Below are 13987 nucleotides of genomic sequence, written 5' to 3' on the forward strand. Positions count from 1 at the left end.
TCAAGAAGCAAGATCATCGCCGTACCACATCTGGTTTGTGTATACAAATTCCCAAGGCGGCACACCTTCATCAGTCACCTCGTTAATGATTGATATGGGAGGGGCTTTGAGCTCGTCATCCATTGCTTCATCAATCATAGCCTCAAAGAGCACAGTTGCCTGATGTGAATGTCTGTATGACTGAGGGAGGGCATTGACACAGTCCTGGAGCTCATGCGCAAGGTCCTTGGCAAGACAATATTTGAGAGGCAGCAGCCGCTGTGCTTGCAAATACGAATTCCATGTCACAACAGGATATCCATCCATACAATAGTTGACACCCTCTTTGAGCTGCTTCATGAATGCAGTATCACCTCCATCTACCACACTGGAGACGCCCAAGGAACTGGCAGGCACAGGAGACCGAGAAAGCTGTCTTGAAGAAGTGTGTGAAGATACCGTCCAGCTGCTGTTGATGGAGATAGGATGATCCGCATCTCCTGCCTGCGATTAGAGGATAAGAAAAGGTTACATAGGCATCCTGTCATGAACAAGCAACACACCTCTCCATCTGAAGCTTCTAATTGCATGAGCACCAAAAGGCATTCTTCATCACTATCTCCTGACACAGCCATCGACACAGGCCTTGAACTTGCCTTCGTGCGTTTTCTCGCCAGTTCCTGTGTTTTTCTCATACCTACACCACTGTCGTCTTCATCAACATTGAGGTGCTCATGAACAGTGACCAAAACTTCCTCCACACTCTCAGCCGAAACGTCATCTACCAACATCCCCAGTGACTCTAACTCCTCGTGTTCCATCAATTCGGCAGACACCAGAATGCCTTCAAGGTACCCGTCTTTACATACACTCTCTAGAGGCGAATTGACTACCTAATGAAGCATGTCAATTCACCTGGTGAGTTCCATGAGGGCTATACATACCTGATTGACATTGATATCTACTTCAGGGGATCGACCGTGTTCATGTAGATCCAGCAATCCAATGCTCTCAGTGACACCCTGCAAGCCTTCTGATGGCATCATGTCGTCCATTATGTCATCTAGGGGGACGTCCTGATGCGCAGAGGTGTTCTGGACTTCCATCTCTCCTTCTCCAGGGATAGCAAACAGTGAGGTGGTCGGTGTAACTCTGGGACCCTCAAGTGGTTCAGGCAGTACAAGAGACTGATCATCAAGTTGCGCGGCAACATCACCAGCGCCAACACCTAGTGGACTGGATGGCTGAACAACATGCCTGGTTCTCTGACCCTCAGGAGACCATAAGGGGCTGTGCATAGATATCTCTGCTGTAGGTGTAATAATGCACCTCAAAATATCCGCATTACATGAGGTTCTCTTCACAGTAGGCGGCATCATCTTCTTCATCGACGCGGACTGAGTCATTGCCCACCATTTGCAGATCGTAAGTCTGTCGACCCTCCTTCGAGCACAAACCATGCAGATCCCAGTCGTCCCCACTATTAGCAGATTCTCAGTCTGTCGACCCTCCTTCGAGCACAGGCCATGCTGATCTGAGTCGTCACCCGCCATTAGCAGATCATAAGTCTGTCGACCTTCCTTCAAGCACAAGCCATGCTGATCCGAGTCATTGCCCACCATTTGCAGATTGTAAGCTGTTGACCCTCCTTCGAGCACGAGCCATGCTGATCTGAGTCATTGCCCACCATTTGCAGATCATAAGTCTGTCGACCCTCCTTCAATCATGAGCCATGCTGATCCAAGCTGTTGCCCACCATTTGCAGATCGTAAGCTGTTGATCCTCCTTCGAGCACGAGCCACGCTGATCCAAGTCATTGCCCACTGTTTGCAGATCGTAAGTCTGTCGACCTTCCTTCGAGCATGAGCCACACTGATCCGAGTCGTTGCCCACCGTTTGCAGGTCATAAGTCTGTCGACCCTCCTTCAAGCACAAGCCATGCTGATCCAAGTTGTTGCCCACCATTTGCAGATCGTAAGCTGTTGACCCTCCTTCGAGCATGAGCCATGCTGCTCCGAGCCGTTGCATATGGTGAGTCTGTCATTTTCATTTTTGCCAGCAACAACATTAATCCATGTCTCAATCACATTGTGCAAACATCTATTCTAACAGGCATATCCTTCGCAACACAAACCTCTGACCTTGACACTAATTCCCACTACCATGACCATGACCTAGAAGCCTCCTGAAGTACCGTCCCCACCTGCATCTCCGACTCGTTTGAACGACCCCCCCCTTCTCAACTCATCTGAATGATCCTGTCCCTTTCTCAGCTCATCTGAATGATCTCATCCCCTTCTCAACTCATCCAAACGATTCTTTCCCCTTCTCCTTGTGTTGCAGCCACTCTCTCAACTCTCCGCTACCTTACAACAGGTCTCTCTGTGTATGGCGCTGATGCACGCTGTTCTCGTAATCTTCATGCACAAGTAGCACTACCATACAACTAGATACTTTTTTTAGTTTTTGATTAATTATTATTGAAATCACTTACTTTGTCTTGTGGACCCATGAGTATGAATGATGTGACTTGTAAATGTGAAGTGCATTGTGAATCGGTGTGATTGACACCTGCTTTCCTAAGTTTCTCGTGGCGGTTCTCAAGACTAAAGTTCTGAATTCTAAAATCTATTTTTAGCTTCTAATTTAAAAATATATTTGAGTTGGTTTAAGCCCTTAAGTTGACTTAGCTGTAACTAATCAAGCCAAGCTGGACCATAATTTTATAAGCTGTAACCGCTTGTCAACTCAGCTATTTATAGCTCGGGCCACGGCTAGAACCGGCAACAAGCTGGAGCCGTGGCAACACTAAGCTAGGTAGCCAATAGTAGCGCACTTTGTAGGAGTACAATTTATTTTGCTAATTCTCATGCTACCCATGGGTATATCCCACATAAGTGCAGGTATGGGTCTGAGAGTGCAACACCTGTAGTAAAACCCATACCCCAAGTGCGGGTATGGGTATTTCAGTGGGTATGGGTACAGGTACAACCGCCCATACCTGGGGGTATGCCTGTGCAGTTCCCTAGGTGTGTCCATTGTATACATTCATTCATGCTGTCAGTGAGACCAACCAACTTACAAAATGCTCTGGTACTTCAAGCTGCTTGGCAAATTACAAGCTCAGTGATGCTTGCATCAGATAAACTGGAAGAATAAACCAAGGCACTCAATTCTACATCATTTTATTTCACATGCAATCAAGATTTATATTACAGGCCACAAAATAAAATGGCAGAATAAGATAAGAATTGAGTGGGGCTAAGTATTGGATGCCAAGTGTACTTATCTTTTGGCAAGTGTTATATTTCATTGGGTTGGTCATGTACATGACAGTTACCAAACGAGTTTTAAAAATGTCATTGTCATTGTCACCTGATATTTTGAGGGACACTCAAAAATTTATATTTATTTGTCATTTGAAATAAATACAAAACCTAGATGGACAGATATGGTTTATTTTGCTTTGTCATCCAGCTGTCCGAAATGTGTTCTTGTTCGAGTGTCATCCAATTACATTTTGATTTCAATCTCCCTTAAGGCAAAACTCCGATTGCACTGCCAATGTGTAGATACTTGTCTTGTTTCGACGTGCTCCTATCACCGCGGCTGATTCTGTTTGCAACAGTTTTATTGAATGCGTAGGTTTGCTTAATGCTTACGGCTTACGAGGCAGATTGGTTCTGCGGTAACATGTGTAGTAGTGGCACCATCTCTCACAAGAACATGAGATTGCTGTTCTTTTTTAATCTAACACTCGCTCATCTACACTCATCTGTACGTGTTCGCCCCTCGTCTGCTGTTAGTACCACAGAACTACCAAATTTGGCTTACCTCTAGGGCGGGGAAAATGCACAAGGGAGGGCGGAGGGCTTAGAGGGTCTTAACAATGTAAGGTGGCCTTATTTACATTTTTTTCTCAAGCAGTTACCTGTTGACGCAACCCATCAATGAATTGGTGATTAGCGTCGCAAGTTTATGCGGTTGAAGCAGGTTGGGCGTTTTGCAGCTCGTTTGACTGAACTTTTACTTTGACAGTTGATTTAACCCATACTCAACCCGGGCCGGCTAGGCCAGGACTATAGCAAAAAGACATTGCAGTGGCGCGTCCCGAAATGCGCCCCGGCCCATGGACTCCCTGTGACTCAACTCTCTACAAGTATTGGCCAACTATTTCGATACCAATGTCTACCTTGGCAGGCAGATCAAATCCCACCCGGTACTAATCTGTCCACCTGTGAAAAGAGCACAAAAGGAAGGTATGAAGGACAGCCAACAGCGTATACGAACTTCCCAGCGCGCAACTTAAACGCTCAGGTAAATCGGTTCGTGCAGAAGCCGGCAGTCTGACAAGTCAATGGCCATCATGTGCCAGTGCCTTGTCGAACAATTAAGGTCACCAGCGTCAGGTACCAAAGCACGAAGCAAACGCTGGCTCAATCGCAAACCAAGGAAAGAGGTACAGCCTACTTTTCCCCACTATGTAACTCGTAATATATAAAATCTTCCTTGCTGAGATTCTAACTGCAGAATTCAAGCTCTTCAATCCATACTCAATCACACTCTGTGTTTAACGATTTGAAACAATATCACCCCGGTCCTTCGTCAAGAATTTGACCTTCCAGTCGTGAGTGTCTGTGATCTCGTTCTCCATAAATTTTTCATCCGAGTTGCTGTCGTTTCGCAGCAACGACCTCGGCCAGGCCCAGAACCACACTGGGCCCATTGAAGATATCGCAGTTAGTTTGTTACGATCGCCGTCTCCTTTTCTTTCACCTTAGTGTATTTTCCACCCCCAGGCTTTGTAAACAAAGGAGGCATTATGCCCACGCCCGTACTCTACCTCAGCGATATTGGGTATGTCGTCTTTCATGAATTTCTTCTCCAGACCGTTCACAATAAAATGCAGAGATAGCAGTCGCGTCACGGCAAAGTTCACTTCGGTGCTGCCCATTTACATCACGTCCGACTACGAAGAGACCGATATTGTACGAGGCCAAGTCGACACTCCTGCGATGTGGATGCAGGACCTCACTACGCTTGCCCAGAGCACGACTTGGAACCTCGCGCGCGACCCGACCACTGGACGTTACTCGATCGATCATGCTTGATTAAGGAATGCGACATCGATGCGCCTAGATGTTTATTCTGTGGGATATGCATCAGTGTTTTCTCTTTTTTCATAGCATTTTTATCCAAACCAATGGCTCCAATTGGTTCCTTATTCTTTTTATGATATTGCTTGTATGTCATGTATTTCGTCTATGTGTTTGAACTCTTACTGCCAGGTTGCCAACTTACATATGACTCCTCTTTCCAGGTCTATGCAAGGCTACCGTGACCTGCACAGCCCAGTAAGATCATCGACGAGAACAATAGCATTGAAAGTTACTTATTCACTGTATAGCGTTGCTTTTCCAGAGCTCGGGCCGTGAATGGGAACGCCATCAGCGCTGAAACTTCCGTGAACATAATCAATGTGAGTGACCCTCATTTAATCTGAAATTGCTAGAGTCAACGCAGACCATGATGCAGAGCGGCGAGAAAACAACCCTTACAGATGTCTATCGTTTCTCTGTAAGTCTGGCTTCCGTTTATTTCATCTCGACCACTGACGAATATCTCGTTTGATTTCAAACAAATAGATAAACCCCATAAAAACGGTACAACTCTCAACTCTTGCAAAACACAAGACACACGAAAAAGACAAGCAACTAAGTAAGGCCATTGGTTTGGACGAAGATACTATGAAAGGAGAGTAAACATTAGGATGGAGACCTTATGCAACAGATATTTAGGCACACGAATGTCGCATTCCTTAATCAAGCATGGACAGTCGTGTAACGTCCAGTGACCGCGCCGGGTGCGAAATCTGAGATCGCGAGTGGTATTCTGGGCAAGCGCAGTGAGGTCCTGCGACCGGTTCGCAGGATGTCCACTTGACCTGGTAAGATTGTGGTCTGTTCATAGTCCGACTTGATGTAGGGACGCAGGACCGGAGAGTGAACTCTGCCGTGAGGCGACTATCATCTCGGCATTTTGTCAAGGGGACACAGAGGAAAGATGACATACCCAACATCGCCGAAGTAGAGTGTAGGGCCCGGTGCAATGGGCATCAACCAGCGTCTTTGTTGAGCTGTCAAAAACTCACCAAGGATCAAGCATATCCGGATTCCGAGGCGGTATTTGATCCCAGGAACATAGTCTTTCAACGTTTCAACTCCCTCGCATCTGAACATTAAATCGCACCATCCATCAGTGAAACGGTGAACAAATGATGAGGATATTTAAAGCAATATATTGTATTGGATACCTAGGAACAATCTTCGTAAATCTGCTGACCGCTTTCCACAATGGAGTACTTGGTATTGTCGAGGAAAGACATTTACATGTATGGTAGCCCCAGTAGCAAGACTATTGTCTTCGCGAGCTTTTGCACTTAGACGTATCAAGAACCCGATAAGAGAAAAAGAGCACATGCTGAAACGTGCCAGTCAGTGGACCGGTGAATTCTTGCTGGTAACTATATGGTGTCCTCACCGTCGGTTGAGGCAGTGAAACTTTGTATTGTGACATGCAAATTGATTTGTAATCCGGCTAGATTCGTCAACCGTCCGTACTCGAATTCAAATCGACATCAATCTCGAACATCTCACTATAGCTAATGTCGACAGGCACAAGGCTGCCTTTGTAGCGGATCTAGATACAAAGACAGATAAAACACCACGGGGACTTCTGGTAAACGTCAATGGCGAGCCCGTGAGCAGTCCTTGTCAACAAGTTTTTGCCGCCGTGTAGATGCGGAGGACGTGAGATGGGGCTTCAATTTTTGGGTGACTTTAGTGGATCCGAAGGTATTCATCTTTTCTCGATCATCCATGACTTCATGCTTAGAACGCACTTATGCAAAACCAGAGTTTTATTCTTCACGCGCCCTGCAACTGAACAAGTGACTCGGAGCTGGGATCCACCAGCTGGTGTGTGATATCTCAATTTCAACTATTGAGCTCTATGTTCTCAAGGTTTGTGTTTGTGCAGTTTTCCTCCGTACGGAGGGAGGGGAGACATTAATATTGACAGGAACAATTATACGCTTGACAGCATAGATGATTCGCATGTCCTGCTTCGTTACTCAAGCTCTGGTTGCATGAGCTATGGGACGTATTGATCCCTGAAGAGGTGTACAACGACAACATTGCGCATTCTCGCGAACCTACGGCTAATCTGACGCTGGCGATGGCACCGAACTTACTGAGGTGCAATCCAGAATCTATGACCGTCGTGTTTACACTGGCAAATGTTCAGTGCGCGTTCCGATGATGTTCTTGTCCATCCATTTTGATGTCTTTGCAGGTACGCACAAGTGTTCGCCCATAATCTTTTGATGGCTAAGTGCGATCAAATTGACGCGGACTGTGTTCCCATCCATGGCCTTGGTGCCAGCCTGCCATAGCCCCCGCAACTTCGCGTTTGTGAATCTCGCAACAGAAAGTGAAATATGCCTGACATGATACCGTGTATCCACTATCTTTTTCTGTACCCTATGCACCCTCACCCACCAGCTTGAAATTGCATTCACGTGCATACAGATATCGTCTTCAGTCCTTGCAAGTGTACTTCCCATCATTCATCATCTTCCAACTCTACTGTCATTCATTGGAGTAGCACACTCCCACCTCGCCTCGTTGATTATAAAAAAATGTATAGATTAATACGCTATTGAAATTCTAGTTGATCTTCGCCCAGCATCTTGGCATCCAGCAAATCATCCAGCCCTGTGACAGCTGTCCGTTCTGAGTCTTGTTTCCAACGTTTTGGCTGCGACTTGGCAGAACCCCACTGGCCGAACTCATACCCGTCCTCCACGTCCTCCTTGAGCGCATCGCCCTTCCATGCATCCAAAGCCGGCAATTTCTTACCCGGCCTTTTCCCCTGTTTCCTTCTCGGCTCCTTAATAGTAAGCTGCTCAATCTTAGACAACATCCCGACGACTTCTCCGCTCCCAAACACAGACTCCTCTTCCCAAATCGTGCGCGCGCCTACTTCGCGCCTTAGTTTTTCGACGAGTTTCTTGGTTCTGCCATCCGGCTCGACGCCATTGACGCGCATCTCTTCGAGGGCGTCATGCACGCCTCTGAGGTCGTGGAAACATGACCAGCGGGTTTCTATCAGTTCGTTGTATGCGGGAGTGGTGCATCCGAATACGTAGCTTGGGATACTTAAGTGCCGGGCGTAGTCGAAGATGGAGAGAGCGAGGTGGGGATCACGGTATTTATCACGGAAAGAGCGCATGAGGTGCGCAATGAGGTATGGGTAAGTCGGGTGTTGGAGTTCAGGGTGCATAGACGCTGGTTGTGGCAGTGGGTTTGCGTTTGCGTTTGCGTTTGCGTTTGCATTTGCATTTGCATTCGAGGGTGGGGTAAGGCCTGGAGCGTGCTGATGTTGTTCCTCGGATTTAGCAATAGCATTCCGCGCGCGTTCCCCGTATTGCTGAGACTGCCCAAAAACCTCGCGCGTAGCCCATTCAAGCAGCTGCTTATCCGTATCGCAAAGCTCCATTTCCTCCTTCTTCTTATCAAATTCCTCATCTGCCTCCGTTGTCCATCTCAACCGTTTCGAGTATCGTCTGAGTTTGCCGAATAAATCTGACGTTGGGGCGTGACCGAATGGCTTGCGACCGATTCCCATTCCATTGAGAACAGCGAGCGGGTCTTCTTGTTTTGAGGAGGAGAGTTTGGCGGAGGGGTTCTTTTGCTCTGAGACTGCGTCAAAGATCATGTTGAACATTTCGTCGAAGGCGCTGATTTCGCGGGCGGTCATCGCTTGTCTGCGTGCGCGGGTGCGTCCTGAGGTTTCTACGCCGCCAACGCGTAAGTCATTGCCGACTGGGGAGGGGAGGATAGGTGGCATCTCTTTTATTGAGTCGTCCAATATGTGGTCCCAAGGAGATTCTTTGGCAGTAAAAATGGAGTCTGGTTGCGTGCTGCTGCTGCTGCTGCTCTCTGAAAGCGTCGCAGAGGATGTCAGGCAGCGTGCGGCTGCCCTTGCAAGACTTGCACCTGCATAATTGGAGACTCGATGGTAGACGAGCATGAATGAGTATAGATATTCCTAATTTGACCAAAATTGGTCATTCTTGAAACATAGCAATTAGCATTTGCTCGACTAACCTATCTATGATGATATATTGTGTCTAATGGTACACTACTGCGTTTCACGTCGTCTTAGGAAGACCGTCGATGCAGTCGCGAATGAGACGCAAAGTCTCGGCCTTGTCGTACAACATGGACGTGCACTCAGTATTCGGACACCTGGCATCCCAACACGCGATCGCCTCAGGCCAACCGGTCAATCCCACATCGACGACCGTGTCTCCTAACGGTCGTACATCCATCTCCATCACGATTCTATACTTGAGCTCTCTCCACGTACGATGGTCAACCTTCCATCTGCACCTCGGGCAAGACGCTGTCGTGCTTCCTGTCACGAACGGCTGCTCATTGAGTCGTTGGCGGATGCCCTCGCGTCGATTGCGATGCAAGTTCATCAGGTCAAGCACAGCGCCCGTGTGCAGCTTTCTGAGAATAGGTTGATGTTCCTCTGCGTAGATGTTGAGAGCAAGCGACTGCACGGATGCATGTCTGGCCTCTTCTTCCCATCCACAACGGGTTGCGGCTGCATACAGACGCAGAGGCTGGTCTAGGAGCGGGGGCGTCATGATGAGCACGCGTATGAGGGAGATAGGCCCTGGCATTTCGTATTTTTCTGCAGCGAATAACAATGCATCGACCTCGTCATACGATGTGAGTGGATTTATCGGCAGACCGGAGATCATAAGCAGGAGACTCTCTAGTGTGTGCGAGTCCTCGTCTAGATTGATGAGCTCGGGGTGATTCGGAAGAGGGTTTTGTTGAGGCATGGAAAAGAGCGATCGGAACCAGCCCGATGTCGTTTTGAGTGTCCATGAGTGGATATGGAACAGAGTATGATCTTTGGCGCCGAGCACAACATCGGCGTCTAGAGAAGAGAATGACCGGTGGACGGTACCGTCATAATTCACCGCTTTGACTAAAGCCGTATGAGGAATGGACTCCGTTTCCATCGCGACTGCCGGTGTAATCAAGTGAGATGACTAGCTACTCGAGCAGAACTTTAGGTCAGTACCTTGCTTCCTTCGATATCAAGCGGCCTGACTTCGTGGTACCGTGTAAATTTTGCAATTGGGGTTTGTCAGGCTACCTGAGCACACGACCGATCACATGTTCACTTGAGATAAAATAATAACCCCTGTCTATAATTAGTAATTAGACAAATTCAACAACTACAATAAAAATGTCCTCAAAATGCATCAAGACTAACTGCCGTCAGGTGGAGCGTTGATGTTCGGTTTCACAAAGCATGACATCTTGTGCAAGATTTGAAACACATAGATTTTAAAACCCCATAAGAAGAAGATCTACAACGTTCAACTCTCGCAAAATACATAACAGACAAGCAATCTATAAGCAACTTAGTAAGGCAATTGATTTGAACGAAGATACTATGAAACCACAGTAAACATTGAAATGCAGATATTACAGAACGGATATCTAGACGCACCAATGTTGCATCCCCTAATCAAGCATGGGTGATCGTGTAACGTCCACTGGACGCGTCGCGCGAGAGGTTCCAAGTCGTGTTCTGAGCTAGCCCAGTGAGGTCCTGCGACCAGATCGCAGGAGTGTCGACTTGACCTCGCAAGATAGAGGTCTCTTCATAGTCCGACGTAATGTAGGCCCGCAGGACCGGAGTGAACTTTGCCGTGACGCGACTGCCATCTCTGCATTTGATAGTGTGAACGCTTTGAAGGAGAAACACAAGAAATATGACATACCCAACATCGCTGAAGTAGAGTACGGGTGTGGGCATAAAATCTCCTTTGTTTACGAAGCCTGGAGGTGGACAATACTCTCAGGTGAAAGAAGAGGAGATCATGATGGTCACAAACCGACTGCTATTTCTTGAATACTCCCAGTGTGGTTCTGGGCCTGCAGGATGCCAGACGTTCCCGCCTCAGGAGTCTGCACGATGTATTCGTCGGTGATTGAGATGAAAATCAACGGAAGCCAGACTCACAGAGAAATGATAGACATCGTTGGCTTCTGTCAAGGTTGTTTTCTCGTTGTTCTGCATCATGGCTTGCGTTGGTGCTAGAAATGTAGGAATGGATGAGAATCGCTCACATTGATATTGACGGAGGTCGCAGCGCTGATGACCTTCCCACTCTCGACCTGGGCTCTGGAGAAAGCAAGCCTGTACGATATATAAGCGACTTCCAAGACTATTGATATTGTCGATCATCTTACTGGGCCGTGTAGGTAGCGGTAGCCCGGTATGGACCTAGAAGGAGGGATCATATGTAAGTCGGCAACCTGACAGCAAGAGAATGGAAACACCTACCGGACTTTCCGAATTTGCTGACTCTGAAAAAATCGCAAAGTTTTAAATCGTCCAAGACACGAGTGGGCGCACTTACTTCCACACTATCGGGAAGACGTCCTCGTAGAGGCCATCTACGTTGGGACTCCAAGCGAGCATGATCGTGACCTCCTTGCCGAGGTCGTTGCTGCGAAACGTCGGGTGAAAATTTTGTGCAAAGCGAGATCATGGACACTCACGACTGGAAGGTCAAATTCCTGACGAAGGGTCGGGGTGACATTGTTTCTGGTCGTTAAAACACAAAGTGTAGTAGTAGTTGAGATTGAGTGTGGATTGAAGAGCTCGAGTTCTGTAATTAGAGTCTCAGCAAGCAGGCTTTTATATGTTTCGGCTCACATAGGTTGTACCACCTTCCTTGGTTTGCGACTTAGCCAGCGTCTCTTTCATCCTCCGGTACCTGACGCTGGAGACCCTCATTATTCAACAAGGTGATAGCACATGATGGCCCTTGACTTGTCAGACAGCCGGCTTCTGCACGAACCGATTTCCCTGGGCGTTGAAGTTACGCGCCGAGGAACGGTTGGCTGTCCTTCGTACCTTTCTTTTGTGCTCTTTTCATAACGTCACAAGTGGATTAGTACCGAGTACCAAATACTGGGATTTGATCTGCCTGTTAAGGTAGATGACATTGTAATCAAATTAGTGGACCTATATTGGTCGGGGAATCATGAGGAGTCCATGGGCCATGGGATGTTTCGCACACGCGACTGCAATATATTTTTGCTATAGTTGTGATTGGCGCTGTCGGCCCGCATTCAGTCTGAGCGAATCAACTGTCAAAGTCAAATGTCAGTCAAACGGCTCAGAGCTGCGAGATACTGAATCTGGCCGTGCTTGAAGCTTTGACCGGCACGTAAACTTGACTTCGCCGAGTTGCAGTGTCGTTCAGAACGTTCAAGGCGCTTCGCCCGTAGTTCTAAAGTAAGGTCGCATCAGCGAACAAAGGTGAATCACCTTCATCGGTAAAAGCGTTGAAATAAAATACTCAGCGCGTCACGAACACTTGTGGATGTATAGCGTTAGCCTATCTGCACATAGACTGGTGACCGGATCGCAGGGTGTCCACTTGACCTCGTGAGATCGTGGTCTGTTCATAGTCCGACTTGATGTAGGTACTAGGGACACAGGACCGGAGAGTGAACTTTGCCGTGAGGCGATGGCTATCTCTGCATTTTGTCAAGGGAACATAGAGAAAAGACGACATACCCAACATCGCTGAAGTAGAGTGTAATCTGTCAAAAACTCGCAACATATCCGGATTCCGAGTCGGTGTTTGATCCCACGAACATGGTCTTTCAACGTTTCAAATTTCAACGTTCTTAACTCTCGCATCTGAACATCTGAATCGCACCATCAGTGAAACGGTGAACAAATGATAAGGGTATTTAAAGCAATATATCATATTAGATACCTAGGAACAATCTTCGTAACTATGCTGACAGCTTTCACAATGGAATATTTGGCATCGTTGAGGAAAGACATTTCCAAGTACGGTAGCACCAGTAGCACTATTGTCTTCGCGAGCCTTTGCACTTGAACGTATGGAGAACAAGAGAAAAAGAGCACATATGTGATGTGTTGAAGCGTGCCAATCAGTGGACCGGTGAATTCTTGCTGGCGATTATGCTGATCGTGGTGCATTTACATGGTGTCCTCGTTTGCGTTGATGTCCAATCAAAAGTTATCGTTGGCTGGAGGTTTATACAAGCAGAGAGCAGAACGTAAAAGTCATGAAATTGTATCGTACCCAAATGAGACAACGTCAAATTGATTTGTAATCAGGCTAGATTCGTGTTGAACCGTCCCGCTTGCCACGCTCGTACTCAGACATCAATCATTCGTCGAACATCCCACTAGCTATAGCTAATGTCGACAGGCACAGGGCTGCCTCTGCAGCAGTTCTAGATGCCAAGATCAATAAAAATACCATGGATATGCCAAATGGCGAGCCCGTGAGCAGTCTTCATTCAGGAAGTTTCTGCCGTGTACTAGATGCGGATCATGCGAGTTGGAGCTCCAATTTTTATGTGACTTTGGTGAACCTGCAGGTATTCATCTTTTCTCAATCATTAATGATTTCATGCTTAGAACGCACTTATACAAACTAACATTGTATTCTTCATGCGCCCTGTGACTGAACAAGTGAGCTGGGATCCACCTGGTACGTTTGTGTGCAGGATCTCTGAATTTAAAATACTGAGCTCTATGTTATCAGAGCTTGCGTTTGTGCAATTTACCTCCGTACGGAGGGAGAGAGGGGAGACGTTAATATTGATAGGGACTATTATACGCTTGGCAGCGTAGATGATTCGCATGTTCTAGCTTCGTTACTCAAGCCCTGGTTGCGTGAGCTATGGGACATATTGATGCCTGAAGAGATGTACGACGATTAAATTACGCATTCTCGCGAAGCTGAAATATGCACACAGCTCGTTAGACGTCTGCCCACGATAAACAGACGGACCACCATTATTTCCTTATCAGCTAGCCTCTTGCAGTTCTTTTTCGGGAAGAAGGTGCAGGCGGCGAT

General features: G+C 47.2%; 6 protein-coding genes across 6 annotated transcripts; 2 read left to right on the top strand and 4 right to left on the bottom strand.

Annotated features, from left to right (window-relative positions):
* F5891DRAFT_977256 (uncharacterized protein) lies at positions 1-1277 on the bottom strand (the record flags this gene model as incomplete). Its single annotated transcript, XM_041376684.1, has 3 exons — positions 1-483; positions 543-872; positions 924-1277. The coding sequence occupies 3 exons, from the start codon at positions 1275-1277 to the stop codon at positions 1-3; spliced, it is 1167 nt and encodes a 388-aa protein (XP_041229977.1).
* Positions 1278-4666: 3389 nt separating this feature from the next.
* F5891DRAFT_1275939 (uncharacterized protein) lies at positions 4667-5458 on the top strand. The gene is made up of 4 exons (XM_041370223.1): positions 4667-4718; positions 4779-4836; positions 4889-5333; positions 5387-5458. The coding sequence occupies exons 2-3, from the start codon at positions 4802-4804 to the stop codon at positions 5088-5090; spliced, it is 237 nt and encodes a 78-aa protein (XP_041229978.1). The 5' UTR covers positions 4667-4718; positions 4779-4801; the 3' UTR covers positions 5091-5333; positions 5387-5458.
* Positions 5459-7662: 2204 nt separating this feature from the next.
* F5891DRAFT_1014645 (uncharacterized protein) lies at positions 7663-9072 on the bottom strand (the record flags this gene model as incomplete). The annotated part of the gene is made up of 1 exon (XM_041360840.1): positions 7663-9072. One exon carries the CDS (start codon positions 9070-9072, stop codon positions 7696-7698), a length of 1377 nt encoding a protein of 458 aa, XP_041229979.1. The 3' UTR covers positions 7663-7695.
* A 121-nt stretch (positions 9073-9193) lies between these two features.
* Positions 9194-10384, bottom strand: F5891DRAFT_1162651 (uncharacterized protein; the record flags this gene model as incomplete). The annotated part of the gene is made up of 2 exons (XM_041365299.1): positions 9194-9969; positions 10339-10384. The coding sequence occupies 2 exons, from the start codon at positions 10382-10384 to the stop codon at positions 9194-9196; spliced, it is 822 nt and encodes a 273-aa protein (XP_041229980.1).
* Positions 10385-10582: 198 nt separating this feature from the next.
* On the bottom strand, positions 10583-11900 carry F5891DRAFT_43927 (uncharacterized protein). The gene is made up of 9 exons (XM_041371832.1): positions 11637-11900; positions 11495-11584; positions 11419-11441; positions 11325-11358; positions 11202-11271; positions 11095-11145; positions 10967-11039; positions 10853-10910; positions 10583-10798 (listed from the first exon to the last, which is right to left on the bottom strand). The coding sequence occupies exons 1-9, from the start codon at positions 11675-11677 to the stop codon at positions 10597-10599; spliced, it is 642 nt and encodes a 213-aa protein (XP_041229981.1). The 5' UTR covers positions 11678-11900; the 3' UTR covers positions 10583-10596.
* A 940-nt stretch (positions 11901-12840) lies between these two features.
* F5891DRAFT_1207411 (uncharacterized protein) lies at positions 12841-13850 on the top strand (the record flags this gene model as incomplete). The annotated part of the gene is made up of 4 exons (XM_041369064.1): positions 12841-13178; positions 13285-13409; positions 13546-13618; positions 13675-13850. Exons 1-4 carry the CDS (start codon positions 13103-13105, stop codon positions 13848-13850), a joined length of 450 nt encoding a protein of 149 aa, XP_041229982.1. The 5' UTR covers positions 12841-13102.
* Between the last annotated feature and the right edge of the window lie 137 nt (positions 13851-13987).

The sequence above is a fragment of the Suillus fuscotomentosus genome (genome assembly GCF_016647785.1).
Source record: "Suillus fuscotomentosus strain FC203 chromosome Unknown F5891scaffold_10, whole genome shotgun sequence".
Classification (NCBI taxonomy): domain Eukaryota; kingdom Fungi; phylum Basidiomycota; class Agaricomycetes; order Boletales; family Suillaceae; genus Suillus; species Suillus fuscotomentosus.

Excerpts from the sequence above, each read along its gene's own strand:
- F5891DRAFT_1275939 (XM_041370223.1), top strand. The coding sequence starts at position 4,802 with ATGCCCACGCCCGTACTCTACCTCAGCGATATTGG. Across the intron at positions 4,837-4,888 it reads CTCTACCTCAGCGATATTGG|AGATAGCAGTCGCGTCACGG; the intron begins GTATGTCGTCTT and ends AATAAAATGCAG.
- F5891DRAFT_43927 (XM_041371832.1), bottom strand. The coding sequence starts at position 11,677 with ATGTCACCCCGACCCTTCGTCAGGAATTTGACCTTCCAGTC. Across the intron at positions 11,359-11,418 it reads CAGCAAATTCGGAAAGTCCG|GTCCATACCGGGCTACCGCT; the intron begins GTAGGTGTTTCC and ends CCCTCCTTCTAG. Across the intron at positions 10,911-10,966 it reads TATTCAAGAAATAGCAGTCG|GCTTCGTAAACAAAGGAGAT; the intron begins GTTTGTGACCAT and ends GTCCACCTCCAG.